General features: G+C 39.8%; 1 protein-coding gene and 1 pseudogene across 2 annotated transcripts; both read left to right on the top strand.

Annotated features, from left to right (window-relative positions):
- The first annotated feature begins 8,724 nt into the window (after window positions 1-8,724).
- Window positions 8,725-19,152, top strand: LOC128236192 (equilibrative nucleobase transporter 1-like). Of its 2 annotated transcripts, XM_052951083.1 has the most exons (10): window positions 8,725-9,690; window positions 9,864-9,910; window positions 10,046-10,122; window positions 10,324-10,416; window positions 11,349-11,592; window positions 12,032-12,196; window positions 12,375-12,476; window positions 13,939-14,125; window positions 15,359-15,479; window positions 15,953-19,152. In XM_052951083.1, the coding sequence occupies exons 1-10, from the start codon at window positions 9,101-9,103 to the stop codon at window positions 16,073-16,075; spliced, it is 1,749 nt and encodes a 582-aa protein (XP_052807043.1). In that variant the 5' UTR covers window positions 8,725-9,100; the 3' UTR covers window positions 16,076-19,152. The 2 variants fall into 2 exon arrangements, 1 of the variants encoding a protein (XP_052807043.1); XR_008261284.1 differs by lacking the exon at window positions 15,953-19,152 and having other exon boundaries at window positions 12,375-12,481; window positions 15,359-15,476.
- LOC128236193 (mucin-2-like) lies at window positions 16,170-19,152 on the top strand (annotated as a pseudogene).
- Window positions 19,153-19,831: the final 679 nt, after the last annotated feature.

Genomic DNA, 19,831 nt, shown 5'->3' with positions numbered 1-19,831 from the left:
GCCATATACTTGGTGTCAGTGATGGCGTCGTTGTTTTGCAATATACTTGGTGTCAGTGATGGTGTCGTTGTATTGCCATATACTTGGTGTCAGGGATGGCGTCGTTGTATTGTCATATACTTGGTGTCAGTGATGGCGTCGTTGCATGTTCATATACTTGGTGTCAGTGTTGGCGTCGTTGTTTTGCCATATACTTGGTGTCAGGGATGGCGTCGTTGTATTGCCATATACTTGGTGTCACTGATGGCGTCGTTGCATGTTCATATACTTGGTGTCAGTGTTGTCGTCGTTGTTTTGTCATATACTTTGTGTCAGTGATGATGTCATTGTATTGACATATACTAAGTGTCAGTGATGGCGTCGTTGTATTGTCATATACTTGGTGTCAGTGATGGCGTCGTTGTATTGTCATATACTTGGTGTCAGTGATGGTGTCGTTGTATTGACGTATACTTGCTGTCAGTGATGGCGTCGTTGTATTGTCATATACTTGGTGTCAGTGATGGCGTCGTTGTATTGTCATATACTTGGTGTCAGTGATGGCGTCGTTGTATTGTCATATACTTGGTGTCAGTGATGGCGTCGTTGTATTGTCATATACTTGGTGTCAGTGATGGCGTCGTTTTATTTTCATATCCTTAGTGTCAGTGTTGGCGTCGGGGTTTTGCCATATCCTTGGTGTCAGTGTTGGCGTGGAGGTATTGCCATATCCTTAGTGTCAGTGATGGCGTCGTTGTATTTTCATATCCTCAGTGTCAGTGATGGCGTCGTTGTATTTTCATATCCTTAGTGTCAGTGATGGCGTCGTTGTATCATCTACTTGGTGTCAGTGTTGGCGTCGTTGTATTGTCATATACTTTGTGTCAGTGATGGCGTCGTTGTATTGTCATATACTTGGTGTCAGTGATAGCGTCGTTGTATTGTCATATCCTTAGTGTCAGTGTTGGCGTCGTTGTATTGTAATATACTTGGTGTCAGTGATGGTGTCGTTGTTTTGCTTTACCATTGTTGTTAGTGATGACGTCGTTGTATTGTCATATTCTTGGTGCCAGTGATGGCGTCGTTGTATTGACATATACTTGGTGTCAGGGATGGCGTCGTTGTATTGACGTATACTTGGTGTCAGTGATGGCGTCGTTGTATTGTCATATACTTTGTGTCTGTGATGGCTTCGTTTTATTGTCATATACTTGGTGTCAGTGATGGCGTCGTTGTATTGACATATACTTGGTGTCAGTGATGGCGTCGTTGTATTGTCATATACATTGTGTCTGTGATGGCTTCGTTTTATTGTCATATACTTGGTGTCAGTGATGGCGTCGTTGTATTGACATATACTTGCTGTCAGTGATGGCGTCGTTGTATTGTCATATACTTGGTGTCAGTGATGGCGTCGTTGTATTGACATATACTTGCTATCAGTGATGGCGTCGTTGTATTGTCATATACTTGGTGTCAGTGATGGCGTCGTTGTATTGACATATACTTGCTGTCAGTGATGGCGTCGTTGTATTGTCATATACTTGGTGTCAGTGATGGCGTCGTTGTATTGTCATATACTTGGTGTCAGTGATGGCGTCGTTGTATTGACGTATACTTGCTGTCAGTGATGGCGTCGTTGTATTGTCATATACTTGGTGTCAGTGATGGCGTCGTTGTATTGTCATATACTTGGTGTCAGTGATGGCGTCGTTGTATTGTCATATACTTGGTGTCAGTGATGGCGTCGTTGTATTGTCATATACTTGGTGTCAGTGATGGCGTCGTTGTATTGTCTTGGTGTCTTTATTGGTGGTGTTGTATTGCAAAGTCCGTCTTAATGTCTTGGTATTGCCATTGGTATTGTTATTGGCGAAGTGCTATCGTCATATCGTTGATGTCGTTCCTGATAGCGTGGTATTGCCATAGTCTTGGTTTCGGGTTTTGGAGTCGTGGTGTCATCCTGATTATTGGCACAATAATAAGAGGTCATAGACAAAGATATAGGTGAGCGGTTTACTATCATTACTAAGTTCAATAGTTTGGTTTATACTTCTTTTATAAAACGTATTGTAAAAATGACCTTTTTTTGTAAAAATGACATTTAAAAAAAACAACATAATTTGAATTATTTTGAATTGACAAACTCATGCAAAAAAAGAAACAATCTCATGGCAGCAGATGTTAACATTTATATCATTACATTGGATAGAGGTCTTGTAACGGTCGGCGGAAACAGGTTTTACTAGAGGTTGTACTTACAAATGAAGAATAGCAAGAAGAAAGACCATTGTAACCCTTTCTTTGATTAACAGTTTAGGAAACCTATCTTAGTAAGTTACATGATATCAGTTTTGTTATGATTCAAAGCTTCTCACCTTTTTCATCAGTTGAGCGGTCACTGAATAAATATGTCTATAGATGGTGGTGAACTTCCCAGCAGGAATAGTCGATATTAATTCTTATTTTATGACTGTTGGGTTGATCTATAGTTCAACGGTTCATATTGCACATTTAACATTCATCTTGTTTCAAGGTGATTTTTTTGTCAAAAAGCGAGAATGATAGCCATACATGACGGCTTTATACAACAGTTGTTGTTTTTTTCGGAAACTATTTCCTAATCAAAAAATGGTAAATGAAAAAAATTGGCACTAACAAAATGCCTACACGTATATTGAAGCGTTCCTTTCATATAAGTCATTGCGCTGCGTTCAGGAAAGGTCAAAAGCTCTATCGGTCAATTACAGGTCATGGTCATATACAATCCAACGCAGAGGCGTTCTGGGCACTGTGGACAATACTATGGCAGAGGCGTTCTGGGAAGTAAAGTGACAGGGGCGCTCTGGACAATACAGTGACAAGGGCACTGTGGAAAATACTGTGGCAGACGCGTTCTGGGCAGTACAGTGACAGGGGCGCTCTGGACAATACAGTGACAAGGGCGCTATTGACAATATTGTGACAGTTGTGTTCTGGACAGTACAGAAACAGGGGCGCTCTGGACAGTACAGAAACATAGGCATCCTGGGCAGTACAGTGACAGTGGCGTTCTGGACAGTACTGTGACAGGGGCGTCCTGGGCAGTACAGTGACAGGGGCGTTGTGGACAATACTGTGACAGGGGCGTTGTGGACAATACTGTGACAGGGGCGTTCTGGGCAGTACAGTAACAGGGGCGTTGTGGACAATACTGTGACAGGGGCGTTGTGGACAATACTGTGACAGAGGCGTTCTGGACAGTACAGTGACAGGAGCATCCTGGACAATACATTGACAGTGGCGCGCTCTGGACAGTACAGTGACAAGGGCGCTATGGACAATACAGTGACAAGGGCGCTATGGACAATACATTGACAGGGGCGTTCTGGACAATACAGTGACAGGGGCGCTCTGGACAATACAGTGACAAGGGCGCTATGGACAATACAGTGACAGGGGCGCGCTCTGGACAGTACAGTGACACGGGCGCTCTGGACAATACAGTGACAAGGGCGCTACGGACAGTACAGTGACAGGGGCGCTCTGGACAGTACAGTGACAGAGGCGCTCTGGACAAAACAGTGACAGGGACACGCTGGACAATACAGTGACAAGGGCGCTATGGACAGTACAGTGACAGAGGCGCTCTGGGCAATACAGTGCCAGGGACACGCTGGACAATACAGTGACAGGGGCCCTCTGGACGATACAGTGACAAGGGCGCTATGGACAATACAGTGACAAAGGCGCTATGGACAATACAGTGACAGGGGCCCTCTGGACAATACAGTGACAGTGGCGCTCTGGACAATGCAGTGACAGGGGCCCTCTGGACAATGCAGTGACAGTGGCGCGCTCTGGACAATACAGTGACAGTGGCGCTCTGGACAATGCAGTGACAGTGGCGCTCTGGACAATACAGTGACAGTGGCGCTCTGGACGATGCAGTGACAGTGGCGAGCTCTTGACAATACAGTGACAGTGGCGCTCTGGACAATGCAGTGACAGGGGCACTCTGGACAATACAGTTACAGGGGCACTCTGGACAATACAGTGACAGTGGCACTCTGGACAATACAGTTACAGGCACGCTCTGAACAATACAGTGACAAGGGCGCTCTTGACAATACAGTGACAGTAGCGCTCTGGACAATACAGTGACAGTGGCGCTCTGGACAATACAGTGACAGGGGCACTCTGGACAATACAGTGACAGTGGCGCTCTGGACAATACAGTGACAGTGGCGCTCTGGACAATACAGTGACAGGGGCACTCTGGACAATACAGTGACAGGGGCACTCTGGACAATACAGTGACAGTGGCGCTCTGGACAATACAGTGACAGTGGCGCTCTGGACAATACATTGACAGTGGCGCTCTGGACAATACAGAAACAGTGGCGCTCTGGACTATACATTGACAGTGGCGCTCTGGACAATACATTGACAGTGGTGCTCTAGATAATACAGTGGCATGGGCGCTCTGGACAATACATTGACAGTGGCGCTCTGGACAATACAGTGTCAGTGGCGCTCTGGACATACAGTGACAGTGGCGCTCTGGAAATACAGTGACAGTGGCGCTCTGGACATACAGTGACAGTGGCGCTCTGGACAATACAGTGACAGTGGCGCTCTGGACAATACAGTGACAGTGGCGCTCTGGACAATACATTGACAGTGGCGCTCTGGACAATACAGTGACAAGGGCGCTCTGGACAATACAGTGACAGTGGCGCTCTGGACTATACAGTGACAGTGGCGCTCTGGACATACAGTGACTGGAGCGCTCTGGACAATACAGTGCCAAGGGCGCTATGGACGATACAGTGACAGTGGCGCTCTGGACAGTACAGTTACAGGCGCGCTCTGGACAATACAGTGACATGGGCGCTATGGACAATACAGTGACAGGGGCGCTCTGGACAATACAGTGACAGTGGCGCTCTGGACATACATTGACAGGGGCGCTCTGGACAATACAGTGACAAGGGCGCTCTGGACAATACAGTGACAGTGGTGCTCTGGACAATACAGTGACTGTGGCGCTCTGGACAGTACAGTTACAGGCGCGCTCTGGACAATACAGTGACAAGGGCGCTCTGGACAATACAGTGACAGTGGCGCTCTGGACAATACAGTGCCAATGGCGCTCTGGACAGTACAGTTACAGGCGCGCTCTGGACAATACAGTGACAAGGGCGCTCTGGACAATACATTGACAGTGGCGCTCTGGACAATACAGTGACAAGGACGCTCTGGACAATACAGTGACAGTAGCGCTCTGGACAATACATTGACAGTGGCGCTCTGGACAGTACAGTTACAGACGCGCTCTGGACAATACAGTGACAGTGGCGCTCTGGATAGTACATGGACAGTGGCGCTCTGGACAGTACAGTTACAGACGCGCTCTGGACAATACAGTGCCAAGGGCGCTATGGACAATACAGTGACAGGGGCGCTCTGGACAATACAGTGACAGTGGCGCTCTGGACAATGCAGTGACAGGGGCTCTCTGGACAATGCAGTGACAGGGGCGCTCTGGACAATGCAGTGACAGGGGCTCTCTGGACAATCCTGTGACTAGGGCTTTTAAATTATCCCAAGTTTTTTTAAACAGTTACCGCATTACATTGGGGGTGGTTCATTTGTAATTCTATTAACTATAAGGCGTTTCAAATAACGCAATTTTTATTTGGCCAAAACATGTTCATGCTCACTATTCGATTAAATTGTTTCGTGTCCGTATGTAATTATCATTTCCAAAGGTAAGCGTTTAATACTTCATATATTTGAGGAAAAACTCATTTGTATATATGTATTTATGCGAGCGTTTAACTTGCGTCCTAACATTTCTGTATATAATACTGATCACTATAAAGCGTAATAATAATGATCACTAGACAAGTGCACTACAATATCATTTTGTATGAAGTAAACCATCGTCGGATACCCCGATACACATTACGCTATGCTTCATGTATGAAGTGTTGCGGAAAAATGTAGAACATATATGTGTGATGTTATGTGTGGAAATAAACTTGTGTTCTGTTCTGTTCTACATTTTTCCGCAACACTTCATACATGAAGTATAGCGATGGAAGTAAACAAGTTATTTTAGTACGTAAAGAATATTTCTTTCAATGATAATGATTAATGACGAATTTCGTTCCATTCCACCGACCGGTTGAATAATGAGATAAATAATGGACCGCATTTTTGTTATGGTTATTGTACAGTGTGAAAGGTAATACGATGCAGTTGTATGTGTTATAATGAATAAATGCACTCGTCAAGGAAGTAATCGTTTGCATGCATCGTGCTGGTTTTAACAATAAATACATACATGTATAGAGGCCTGGCACATTTTAGACATGATATAAGTACGAAATAAGCCTATACGAATTGGATTTGAAGGAGAATAACTGAAGAAGATGGCTAGTGTATGTCTAAGTTTGATACGAGTTTGTAAACTGCATTCATTGACAGTTTCTAAATGCAGATATGGTAGTATTTCGTGATAAAAAGAAACATTATCAACTTCGTGCACTTTTAGACCGGTTGTTTAATCAACTTTGGCGGTATGATAGGTAAGAAGGGTCCAATGTGAAGGTGTATTTTACACTTGTTTGACGGTCAAATAGGACAAAACTTAGTTAAGTCTAGAGGGGTCAAATGTGAAGGTGTATTGTACACTTGTTTGACGGTCAAATAGGACAAGTCTAAGTCATGTCCAGAGGGGTCCAATGTGAAGGTGTATTGTACACTTGCTTGACGGTCAAATTGGGCAGGTCTAAGTCATGTCCAGAGGGGTCCAATGTGAAGGTGTATTGTACACTTGTTTGACGGCCAAAAAGTGCAAGTATAAGTCAAGTCCAGAGGGGTCCAATGCAGAGGTGTCTTGTACACTTGTTTGACCGTAGCATGTTTCGGACTCGTGTTTGGAATCGCGTAAGACCATTTTAGCGACATCCCGTGCATTTATGTACACACATTATTTGTGAAGCTACTCTTGTTGCGGTTTGGGCGCAATTCTTCCCTGGTTAACATTCAAACATTCATTGAGCGGAGGATAAAGGGGGAAATTTGGTTATTAGATTGATATTAGTCTGCGGGCGGGCGGGCGGCGCTACCTGCAGACATTGGTCTTGCACGCGACACAAAGTGTTGTTATGGAGAACATTTGTGTTATTCCTCTTTGCGTGCATTTAAGTAACAGGAAATTTGTTGAAATTTCCGTATTTTGACTTGTCCGGTCAGCTTATTTGGGATGCATGAGAAGATACTTAAAATAGTTGTGGCAATATGTTCACAGCCATTGCAATTGTACATGTACGTCAAAGTTCAAGGTAACAATTTAGAATAGTTCGTTAAAATTCCTTGTTTTTTTTGGCTTGAGCTAGTAGAAGCTGTAACTTGGTCATGCATTTGGGGTTTTTAATTACACGAATCCTTGCATAAATGTTCGCTATTACTACACCCATGTCTGTAGGTAAGAGGTCAAGGCCACACATCAAGTTTATAAAGTTCATGGCTCAAAATTCCTTGTATTTTTTTGTCAAGACTTGTATCTTTATCGCTTTACTTTTAAAGATAATAATTTTTGCCGATTTTTTTGTTTCCATTTCATAAGTATTTGATTAACTGGACAAACTCTGCAAGTGTGTTCACACAACCATAGTTACCCCTGCCTACGATTACGATATACGTCAGAGTTTTTTAAAGTTGTCTTCATCCATTTACTAATTTTATATGTACGTATCTGCTTTTGTTTTTGGTCTATTAAATGAGCTAGACACTAGATCATAATATTGCAAGAAAAGAAAAGAAAATTGTCAAAAACTTGCATAAAATTGACATATGTTGTACAACGCATTGAATCTAATTGACTGATGCATCGCATCGCTTTCGACACATGAATATCGCATTTTTCACGCAATTTTCCAATTCGAAATTTACTGGGGGGGGGGGGGGGGGGTTACCACGTTTTACCCAATAAAGCAAAAATAGCGTCGGTATATCTATCTGTACTCACTTTCAAACGGAGAGACACAGATGATACAGCAACATGATTGTTGCGTTTATCATTTTATTCATGTCAGATGATGTTTTATCGGCCTTCTACCAGCTCGCATTGACAGTTCTAGGCTTGTTTAGTGGAAATAATGTATTTGCCGATTTTGGGACCATCTGGTGTCTAGCCCCTTTAACGTTTTTCATTATATAGCAGTAATATTATATATTTCCTTACGAATATATTCGGGACATTGTTATATCTTTATTTATTTAGTAAATGTTCACATCTCTCAATAAATTATGCCAAGTACCACATAGAAAATATATAAAGTAATTGTAAAATAACAGACAGACGCTAGAGTTTGTACCAGGGTGTTCTTGTTTAATGGAAGCATTAAACCCATTAGAGTTCCCCTACTCCTGTCTGGTTTTCTATCCATCAATTATTTAATTTCCCCAAACACCCTCTTTACACAAATGTTGAAAACCTAGTTTTCCTCGCATAGTGGAGTTTATACAATATTTTGAAGAACAGTGTATGTGATAAGTTTACAAAATGTAACGAGTAACTTCATTTACAAATTGATATGAATTAGTTTCTTTATGTGGTCCTTATTTTATTTGAGAAGTATATATATACAGTACTGTACTAAAATTGATTTACTGTATAAAGCGTAAACGGAATCAAGTACCGGGGTCGCTGACGATATACTTAAGTCAGTTGCATTTCATATGATTCAGTGTTAACATGATAGGTACGAGTAGGATATAATTCACTTTTCAGAGGACTGTAAAATCAATGACAAGAAGAGCTACGTATTGCTATTAAAAATGATGTATACACGGTTTATCACCATAGTTAAAGGGCCTGATGATCGGGCATAAATATATCTGTTCGCTCTTTATTAAACACTTGTGCAATCGTTTCGAACAGGACAGTATTGATTCAATGGATCTAAAGTGAGTTTAATAATTACCTACACTTATTACTGTGTGACTTCACCTTATGTAACATCAAGTATGTATTGAAACAACGCCAGACGCCTTGTAGATCATATATTTATAGCTACGCTTCGCTGGGAAAAACATGAACAAATTAGTTTAAACTTGTGTTTTTAAAATGGAGCTTTACCGAAAGTTTCCTAAGTTTTGCGCTGGATGGTGTTTCCTGGAAATATTCATCTTTGCTGGACAACTTTTCGGATGGACATCAATTCAATACGTGTTAAAGAAAGAAGGTTTTTATAGCGATTTGTGCAAGTTTGACAATGGTGCATACAAGAAATGTGTTTCTGAATTTATCAATCCAGACGATGTTTCCAGCGCACAAATTGAAATATTTGTAACAAAGGGCTGTGATTCACGTTACTTAATTTCTCGAAGAAATAAAACAGATTTAAATACAGATAGTGCAGGTGACTTTAATTTCATTAGCCAGTCAGTGATGAATCAGACCAAAGGGCAGTATGCCTTTGAGCTATCAACAAATGGAAATGACTATGCTAGCCAATCAGGCGAAGATAACAGCGATGTCGTCATCCAAAGTGACCAATGGGAGACCGGTGAAGGGGACAGACCAACTTGTTATGATCAGGATGCAAGACTTAATTTATGGTTTTCGGTGGCCATATGTATTTCCTACGTAGCATGTTCTGTGATGGGTCCTGTCCTAAACAGAATTGGCATGCGACTGTTTCGCTTGGTGTTAATGTAAGTTACCTTAACATCCACTCATCATTTATTAATTAATAACGATATTTTTTTTACTATAATGGCAAAAAAATGTTGCTGTTCAATTCGGCAAGTTTTATTCTATTTGTTAAGCTGTATTTTTTACACATTTAATGTCATAACATGTTGTTTTACGTTGTTAAATATTACAGATGCATGTATATCGTTGGTGTCCTGTGTATTGGATTCGCTCCAAAGGGTATGGAAATAATTGTTGTAGATATTTAAATAAATAAAATAATAATATAATTAAAAAGATGTATCCTACTTTGAACGTTGCATAAATTGTGTTTGGTTCTGGTGTTCAACAAACACTTGTTTCCTTTTTACCCAGAAATTCCCTGGTTGATCGCACCGGGGCTGTGCTGCATGGGAGTCGCAGGAATGGGTCTCTATGCTACTAACATACATGTGCGTAACATGACGTTACATATTGATTAAACATATGTAACATTTATCTGATCAATTACGCGTTAGCTGATTCGCAACTTTGATAAATGCAGTATTTTTTTAAATTAATATTTGTAAATCGATGAATACAGCTTTCTTTAGAACTATTTTATACTTGTTTACACGAGTTTTATATCATATGTTTATTTTCACTCTTTCCAGATATCGTATTTGTTTCCTGCCGTCCAGTCCACCATAACTTCCGTGTTTGTCGGTTTATATGATGTTTCCACCGTATTTTCTTTTTTATTAAAGGTAACGTGTTCAAAACGTCTTAAATAGTTACTCTAAGTTAATGCTTATTTATACCCGATAATCCAAAAACATTTAAAATATGAAATGTTAACTTTATGTTAATTTTGGGTGCGCAAAAACTACATTTAGATGGTGAAAGAACTAGGTCAACTGCAGGTATTATTCAAACTCGCCAGATAGACGAAACATATTAATCTATTCTAAACCTTTTTTTACTGAATAAGATAAAATTGTCACGCCATGAATGTATAAGTTTATATATTTATATGTACGATATCTAAATGACATTTCATCATACATTTTTGGATAACATGCACTTAGGTTAATCATTCGAATGATTCCAATACTCTGCGGAATTAAAATACATACAATATATAGGACAAGGTTTAAATCAAAGGTAACTGTCAACAATTCTGTACTAAAACAAGCTTACAATTTAAGCTAAATAAACGAAAAAAAGTCTGGTTCGGGTGACACGCCATATATCCTAAAATAAAGAAAACCCTGCATACATGAAGCGAAAACGCACAAATAGATGTATTTCACTAGTATTCTAAAAAAGTAATGTCAAAGGAACTTCTTAATTATTTCGGCCTATTGTTGATAATCACGGTTGATTTAACTAAGACTGTCGTATTTGAATAATTCATTGATTTACTTTATAAAGTTAAAATAATTAAACATGTAAATATGTGTAAAATAAACTTGTGTAACCAAATATCATGGAATATAACATGGAAGCCATTACTTAATATCTAAGGCCAAGGTAAACAACTGGATACCGAACTAGTTATAACTGGTTTTCAAATCAATATTAAACTCCATTTCAGGTGAATATCCTCTTCAAAACATTGACCCCAATATGGCCTTGTATTCTATGAAACGCATTCGATATCTGTATATCATAATATCAATTATTTATTGATTCACAGGTATGTCACGAGAGCGGCATTTCCAGAAGATACTATTGTTTAGGGCTGGCGGTGGTGCACTTGATCTTGGTGGGAATCAGCACATGCTTTCTCTTGCCCTCCAACAAATTAAGGCTGAGAAGCACTGACCACGCTGTTGCTAGGAAGGAGAAACCAAGTGTAGCAACGTATGACAAAGTGCCCGGTCCTGATGGGAATTGCATTTCAGAAAAAGAAAAGTTTCTGAATGTCGGGCTGGATCAAGGTATTGACTTTGGTGTTAGGCATGATTACAGTGCACATGTAGATCAAAGTAGTATACTCTATGCGCCGCTAGTAAACAAGACATGAATCGGTTCCTTGAATAATTAAAATATATTGCGTTTCTCATGTCATGCTTGGTAAGAGATTATAACTATAGTTCAATATCATGGTAGTTATAAGATTATGCTTAAAATGTATTGCGTTTCTGTGTATTGTCTGGTAAGAGATTGGAATTCAAGATAATGACACTTATAAGATTATATGTTATATAATGTTGTGTTTGAAATTAAACTGCTAAAGTAAGGAGACTTCACTACATGTTAGTTCATATTGATTTACAATGATATGCCTTATAGCTTTAATTGACTTACGTTAAAAGGCCCATGTTGTTTTTCAAATTTGTAAAAAAAATCATTGTATGCCTTTTTAACCCTTTAAAGATAACGACGCGGACGGGCGGAAGGTCCGTGCGCTCAGATCCCTGTGTTCTATTGAGTACCTATTGCACGTGTTCTGGATGTGTTGCCAAGGGTTACGATTTGTAACATTTCTGGGTTTCTTCAGCGCTTGGACTGGCACAAAATTCAGAGGGAATTCCATAAAAGGTAATTTTGCAACTGCGCGATGGCAAAACAAAAAAGTTAACATTCCGAAAATGAAAGTAAATACTTTTGCACTAAAATATCGGATTTGCAAGAAGTAAGATATCGCCGAAATGAAGTGACACATGTTCTTCATTTAGTTTAGTGTTCATTTCCAAGGACATGCTCACATTTGTTCCAGAAAGTTACTACCTTGGTGTATTTTCCTACGTTACCATGGGGACAGCTATAACCGCCGTAACTGCGGGAATGCTTCATGACTGTCAAAGACGACAATACATGAGTATGGTATACTTGTAACTCACTTGCGAATGTGTCGCTTATCTTTCTAGTTCTTCACAATCGACTGATTTTCATTATTTGTAGTTCACCTTTTGCACACTAATTGTTTGACTTATATTACTCTTATGCAGTGTTGTGTTTGTGGGCACTTAAAGTACATTGAATAATAATAAAACTGAAAAACTTAATAAGGATAACTCGTAAACTACAGTACAGTTAACAATAACTGCAGCTGGTAATATGAGATTCAAGTTTCATTGGCAATATCGGCAATACAAAAACGTTTGGCCATGAACAAGTAACATAAAACATACAGTGAGATGCACACAAAATACAAAGATTTTAACAGTACATACAGCAATTTTATATGTCCTAACACATCTATATACTTGAAGGTATTAAACTAAGAAGCAACTGTATCAATGGAGAGTATATGGTTTTAGCCAAACATCTAAAAGTGACATATTATTATTTGATGGCATTATTTTTACGTATTAATTCAGTGTATTCCATGATCTTGAATATGATATTGTAAAAAGGACAGAATAGTAAAACATGATATTCAGATTCAACCATACCAGTATTACAAAGTTTGCATTTACGATTTATACGTGCTATATTATTATATCTTCCAACCTAGATTTACAGAGAGTGTGAACACAACCGTAGTCTGGATAATGCAGTTCTATACTTATCATTCATATTAATTTCAAGATATTTCTCGAATTTAAAATCTTTCTTAAATTGTTTCTTGGGTTGCGAATTGATAGTATCAGACCAATGTTGTACAAACTCATCCAAAGAACGTTGCCTTAAAGATAAAAGGCACGAGTTATCAATATTATTGCTATGCCAAACATCCAGCTAAATCCAGAGAGTCTAATAAATTCTTAACAGATTTAGACCAGTTATCCTTGGGATTACTTTACAGAAAAGTAACATCATTCACTAAACATTTATAAGCGAGGTTGGGGAATTTTTTACATTGCATAGGAATTTAAGAGCTCTGATTTTACATAGTATAGATAAAGGAAAACGCCCAAGCTAACCCAGAACTGCTGCATTGGACGTTTGAGTACGAACGCCCAGAATATGTTTACAAAACCTGAGATGAAGTTTGTCAACCTCTTTCATATCATAAATTACCCAGACCTATCATCCGTACATAAGGATTAAGGTAATTATGAAGTCAAACAATGACAACTTTGTCCTAACATCCAGCTATACTCTACTGAATATTGATATAAGGTGATTGTATGCTTTTAAAGCTTGATCATTCAGTGCAGCTTTAAAGGAATACTAAGTATAACGAGGTTTGTTTCATTCATTCGTTCAATTCCGACAGACCCGATTTCCAAAGATGACAGATGCCGACTGTTCATCTCATTACAGTTATACCTCTGCATTCGATTATAAATAAAACAGATGTATATGGAAATTACATAATATTGCTTTCAATTCAGGCAGACCCGACTTCCAGAGAAGACGTCTGCCGATCGTCCTTCCACTTGCAGTTACATCTCTCTTGTCAATTATCATCACGTCTCTGATCTTCGTGCAACAGGAGATATTCATCAACATTGTCTTCGTGGTGTTCACCATCTACAGATCTTTCCTCTTCTCCTTTGAAATCACCTTCTTAAATGACGTGTTAGTAAACAATATGTACAGTTGTCACTTTTGTTCATGGCGTCGTTTCAGAAAAAAATCTAAAATAAAACAAGTATAAAAGCATTTTTTTTTTTTTTTTTTGGTTTCTGTTTTTTTATTGCCCAAATGTTCATTCATACAAACATTTATAAATGACATAATTATATATGCATACCATTTAATACAAACCGTTATACTAAATAATATCAATGTGAACAAATAAATATTGATCTAACTCTTTGTTTGAAAATTCCTATTAGCGTTTGGGACTTGTTTTCAAATAAAAAAGGTAGACAAAAAAAAATAAAAAAAAATGGGAGAGGTGGTGTGTATTTGATGTTTCGGAATAGTGTTCCTAATATAAATGTTAAATTTAAAAATGAAAAAAAACACCTACTAACTTTAAAAAACCTACTTGCTTTAAAAGAATGGATCTTATAAAGTACAGTTCTTTGGTGGATATTTCATTCAAATGCGCTTTTACAATACTACTATATACTGGAGCTGTTTTACTAAGATAATAAGTGTTCTAATTGTTGCCATCGTCTATTATAGGTGTTGATTTTATTCTTCATTGTTGCTATTGTTTTCTCTATTTTTAGTCGTTTATTGAGATATTGGACAAACATGGCACATGTTGGTATTTTTCCTTCACATTTTGATTTAAAAATGAAATATTTTCCTAGAAGTATCATAAAATTTACTTGATAACCAAATTTTTCATTGTTTGGCATTAAATCACAAAAGCTAATGGTTTTATATGATAGTTCTCTAAAGCTCACTTCATTGAAAGAGTTTGTTATGAATGTTCTAAATTCACCCCAAAACGTCTGCGAAATATGACATTCCCAAAACATATGGATGTTTGAGTCGATGTTCATTACACAAAAATCACATAACCTTGATGCAACAATATTGTACGTGTACAGCTTATCATTGTTTGGAAGGATATTCATTATGTATTTATATTGGAATTCCCGAAGTTTCGTATCTATTGTTAGTTTGAGCGCCTGTGTGTACACATTTTTCCATTGTATAGAGTTAAGATCAAATTGAGATTCCCAGTTTTCTTCTCATTTTGACATTAGCATGTGACTAAGTATAAACTTCGTATTCTTGAAAGAAATTAGCGAAATGGAACTTTCTTGTATACCATGTATCACAAATAGTAATCAATTATTACAAATATGTCTATAGAATCCAATTATATGTGTTTAACCGAATCTGTTCCAGATATCCGTTGCAAACATTCCCCGTGTTATTCGGAGTTCTGCATTCCTCGGCCGGGTTGGCTGGTTTACTTCAGTACCCTTTATTTGAGTGGTACAAGTCGAGCCAACTTGCTCCGGATCAAGTAAATATTCAAGAAGGATTTTATTAGTTCAACTTTGCCATTTTCTGTTCATACTATTAGCTCTGTTATAAACTGCACCTTTTATGTCGGATGTCCATTTTCTAATGATGCGTTGTGTTCTTAAATGCTTTTTCATTTCAAGACATGATTTTACGTATCTTATTTGTAAAAAGAGCTTTTGTCATTTTATTTTCCATCTATATTCAAAAATAAGGTGTAGTAAATTGCCTTTTGTCCATCCCTACACCATTAATTTAATTTTCTTGGTTTGTTTCATGCCCTTTTTTTAGTTTCCCATTCTATTCATTCCTCAGTTCAACTTACTAACAGTATATACTATATGAATGAGCGTGTCGTCATTATCATTAAAATATATAGCATTATTCCACACGATGATGAACTGGTTACTGTTTTAAAATTACTACTCTAAAATGTATGTTCCATAATTCTGCATCTGTTCGTTGTCATTTCAGGTGAATTACTTTTTGATCGGACTGGCGGTCGCTTCGTTTATTCATCCTCTGTACATTTGGATCTCATGCAGGAGACATGGCGACCAGGGCGGCAAAAGTGACGCAATTGAGTTGTTCATATAAATTGACAGTTGTACTGGTTTCCAACAACTATTTTCTTGTTAAATCAGGACGATTTTGAAGTTGTTACTAGCTTTCCTCTACCAAGAGGGACACTATGCCAACATCAGTATCTTGCCGAAAAGAACGCAACAGAACGCCAACATCAGTATCGGACAATAGGCTAACGTCAGTACCGGACAATACCCCAACATTAGTATCGGACAATACGCCAACATTAGTATCGGACAATACGCCAACATCAGTACCGGACGATACGCCAACATCAGTACCGGACAATACGCCAACATTAGTATCGGACAATACGCCAACATCAGTACCGGACGATACGCCAACATCAGTACCGGACAATACGCCAACATCAGTACTGGACAATACGCCAACACCAGTACTGGACAATACGCCAACATCAGTACCGGACAATACGCCAACATCAGTACCGGACGAAACGCCAACATCAGTACCGGACAATACGTCAACATAAGTATCGGACAATACGCCAACATCAGTACCGGACAATACGTCAAAATCAGTATCGGACAATACGCCAACACCAGTACTGGACAATACGCCAACATCAGTACCGGACAATACGTCAACATCAGTATCGGACAATACGCCAACACCAGTACTGTACAATACGCCAACATCAGTACCGAACAATACGTCAACATCAGTATCGGACAATACGTCAACACCAGTACCGGACAATACGCCAACACCAGTACTGGACAATACGCCAACATCAGTATCGGACAATACGTCAACATCAGTACCGGACAATACGTCAACACCAGTACTGGACAATACGTCAACACCAGTACTGGACAATATGCCACGGACAATACGTCAACACCAGTACTGGACAATGCGTCAACACCATTACTGGACAAAACGCCAACACCAGTACTGGACAATACGTCAACATCAGTATCGGACAATACGTCAACACCAGTACTGGAGAATACGTTAACATCAGTATCGGACAATAAGTAAACACCAGTACTGGACAATAAGTAAACACCAGTACTGGACAATAAGTAAACACCAGTACTGGACAATACGTCAACACCAGTACTGGACAATACGTCAACACCAGTACTGGACAATACGCCACGGACAATACGTCAACACCAGTACTGGACAATACGCCACGGACAATACGCCAACACCAGTACTGGACAATACGTCAACATCAGTATCGGACAATACGCCAACATCAGTATCGGACAATACGCCAACATCAGTACCGGACAATACGCCAACATCAGTACCAAACGATACGCCAACATCAGTACCGGACGATACGCCAACACCAGTACCGGACGATACGCTAACATCAGTATCGGACAAAAGGCTAACGTCAGTATCGGACAAAAGGCTTACATCAGTACCGGACAATACACCAGCATCAATACCGATCGATACGCCAACACCTGTACCGGAAGATACGCCAACATCAGTACCGGACAATACGCCAACATTTGTATCGGACAATACGCCAATATTAGTACCGGACGATACGCCAACATCAGTACCGGACGATACGCCAACACCAGTACCGGACGATACGCAAACATCAGTATCGGACAATGGGCTAACGTCAGTACCGAACAATACGCCAACATCAGTACCGATCGATATGCCAACATCAGTACCGATCGATACGCCAACATCAGTAGCGGACGATACGCTAACATCAGTATCGGACAATGGGCTAACGTCAGTACCGGACAATACGCCAACATCAGTACCGATCGATACGCCAACATCAGTACCGATCGATACGCCAACATCAGTACCGGACGATACGCCAACATCAGAATCGGACAATACGCCAACATTAGTACCGGACGATACGCCAACATCAGTACCGGACGATACGCCAACATCAGTACCGGACGATACGCTAACATCAGTATCGGACAATAGGCTAACGTTAGTACCGGAAAATACGCCAACATCAGTACCGGACGATATGTCAACATCAGTACCGGACGATACGCCAACATCAGTACCGGACGATACGCCAACATCAGTACCGGACGATACGCTAACGTTAGTACCGGAAGATACGCCAACATCAGTACCGGACGATATGTCAACATCAGTACCGGACGATACGCCAACATCCGTACCGGACGATACGCTAACATCAGTACCGGACGATACGCCAACATCAGTACCGGACGATACGCCAACATCAGTATCGGACGATACGCCGACATCAGTACCGGACGATACGCTAACGTCAGTACCGGACAATAGGCTGACATCAGTACCGGACGATACGTCAACATCAGTACCGGACGATACGCCAACATCAGTACCGGACAATACGCCAACATCAGTACCGGACGATACGCCAACATCAGTACCGGACGATACGCTAACATCAGTACCGGGCGATATTTCAACATCAGTACCAGACGATACGCCAACATCAGTACCGGACAATAGGCTAACGTCAGTACCGGACAATAGGCTAACATCAGTACCGGACAATAGGCTAAAGTCAGTACCGGACAATACGCCATCGTCAGTACCGAACAATAGGCTAACGTCAGAATCGGACAATAGGCTAATGTCAGTACCGGACAATAGGCTAACGTCAGAACCGGACAATAGGCTAACTTCAGTACCGGACAATAGGCTAACGTCAGAACCAGACAATACGCCATCGTCAGTACCGAACAATAGGCTATCGTCAGAATCGAACAATAGGCTAATGTCAGTACCGGACAATAGGCTAACGTCAGAACCGGACAAACGGCCAACATTAACAACGAACAATAGGCAACAATACGCCAACATCAGTACCGGACAATACGCAAACACCAGTATCGATACAACCACACGGTTAGACTGACGGTCATACGTGTCCTTGTGTTTTTGGGGTATTGTGTGGGGTCATTTAAAAAAGCTATTCACCGATGGAATTCCCTGGTGTTTATGTGTCCGTTCCTCTGAACCCAATTCCATTACTTTGATTGTATTAATGAGAGAACATCTTTCAAGAGGAGGTGTTTGTGATGTAATGATCTTATTTAATTTAATACATTGATCATGGTGTAATAATGGCTATTGTGTGGGTTGTGCGTCAGTCTATTTTTGACGTAAAGCCTAGACCCTCTTCAACAAACTTGAAATATGCTTTTTCGTTTCAACGAATGTGTCCGCATCTCGTATATACTACAAAGGTCACAGCAGTGCTTGGTACACATTATGCAGGAATGTCACATATTGACATGAGCTTTCATCCCCAGAAGTGATCACTGACGGTGAAAAAACATACACAGAGATACAATGAGCGGTAGTGCCACATACCTATAGTTGCCAACCGTCTACTCCTCTTTTTGAGTATTCTATATTTATTACAGTGGGTGTAAAAACATAAGTTAAACTTGAACAATATACTTTGTTTGGAATTGAGATTTATAATAATAAATGTTCGTTTGAGTTAACAAATGTGCGCATTAAAGGGACTAGACACCATAGGATACAATGGAAAAGGAATAGAAATTGTCAAAAACTTACATAAAATTGAAATCTTTGTGCACAACGCAATGAATCTAATCCTACCTACTTATGTATCACATTGCATTGACAAATGCAGCTTTCGCAGTCTTTGTGCATATTTCCAATTCGAAATTTACTGGGGTTGTCAGCAACAGGATTGCTTTGTTTATTCTTTTAATCATGTAAAACATGTACTATCGGTATCCTACAGGATCGCATTGACAAATCTAGGCTTGTTTT

This window comes from Mya arenaria, chromosome 5 (assembly GCF_026914265.1).
Source record: "Mya arenaria isolate MELC-2E11 chromosome 5, ASM2691426v1".
Classification (NCBI taxonomy): Eukaryota; Metazoa; Mollusca; class Bivalvia; order Myida; family Myidae; genus Mya; species Mya arenaria.
The sequence above is the reverse complement of the archived record's forward strand: the minus strand, read 5'-3'. Positions and strand labels throughout refer to the sequence as shown.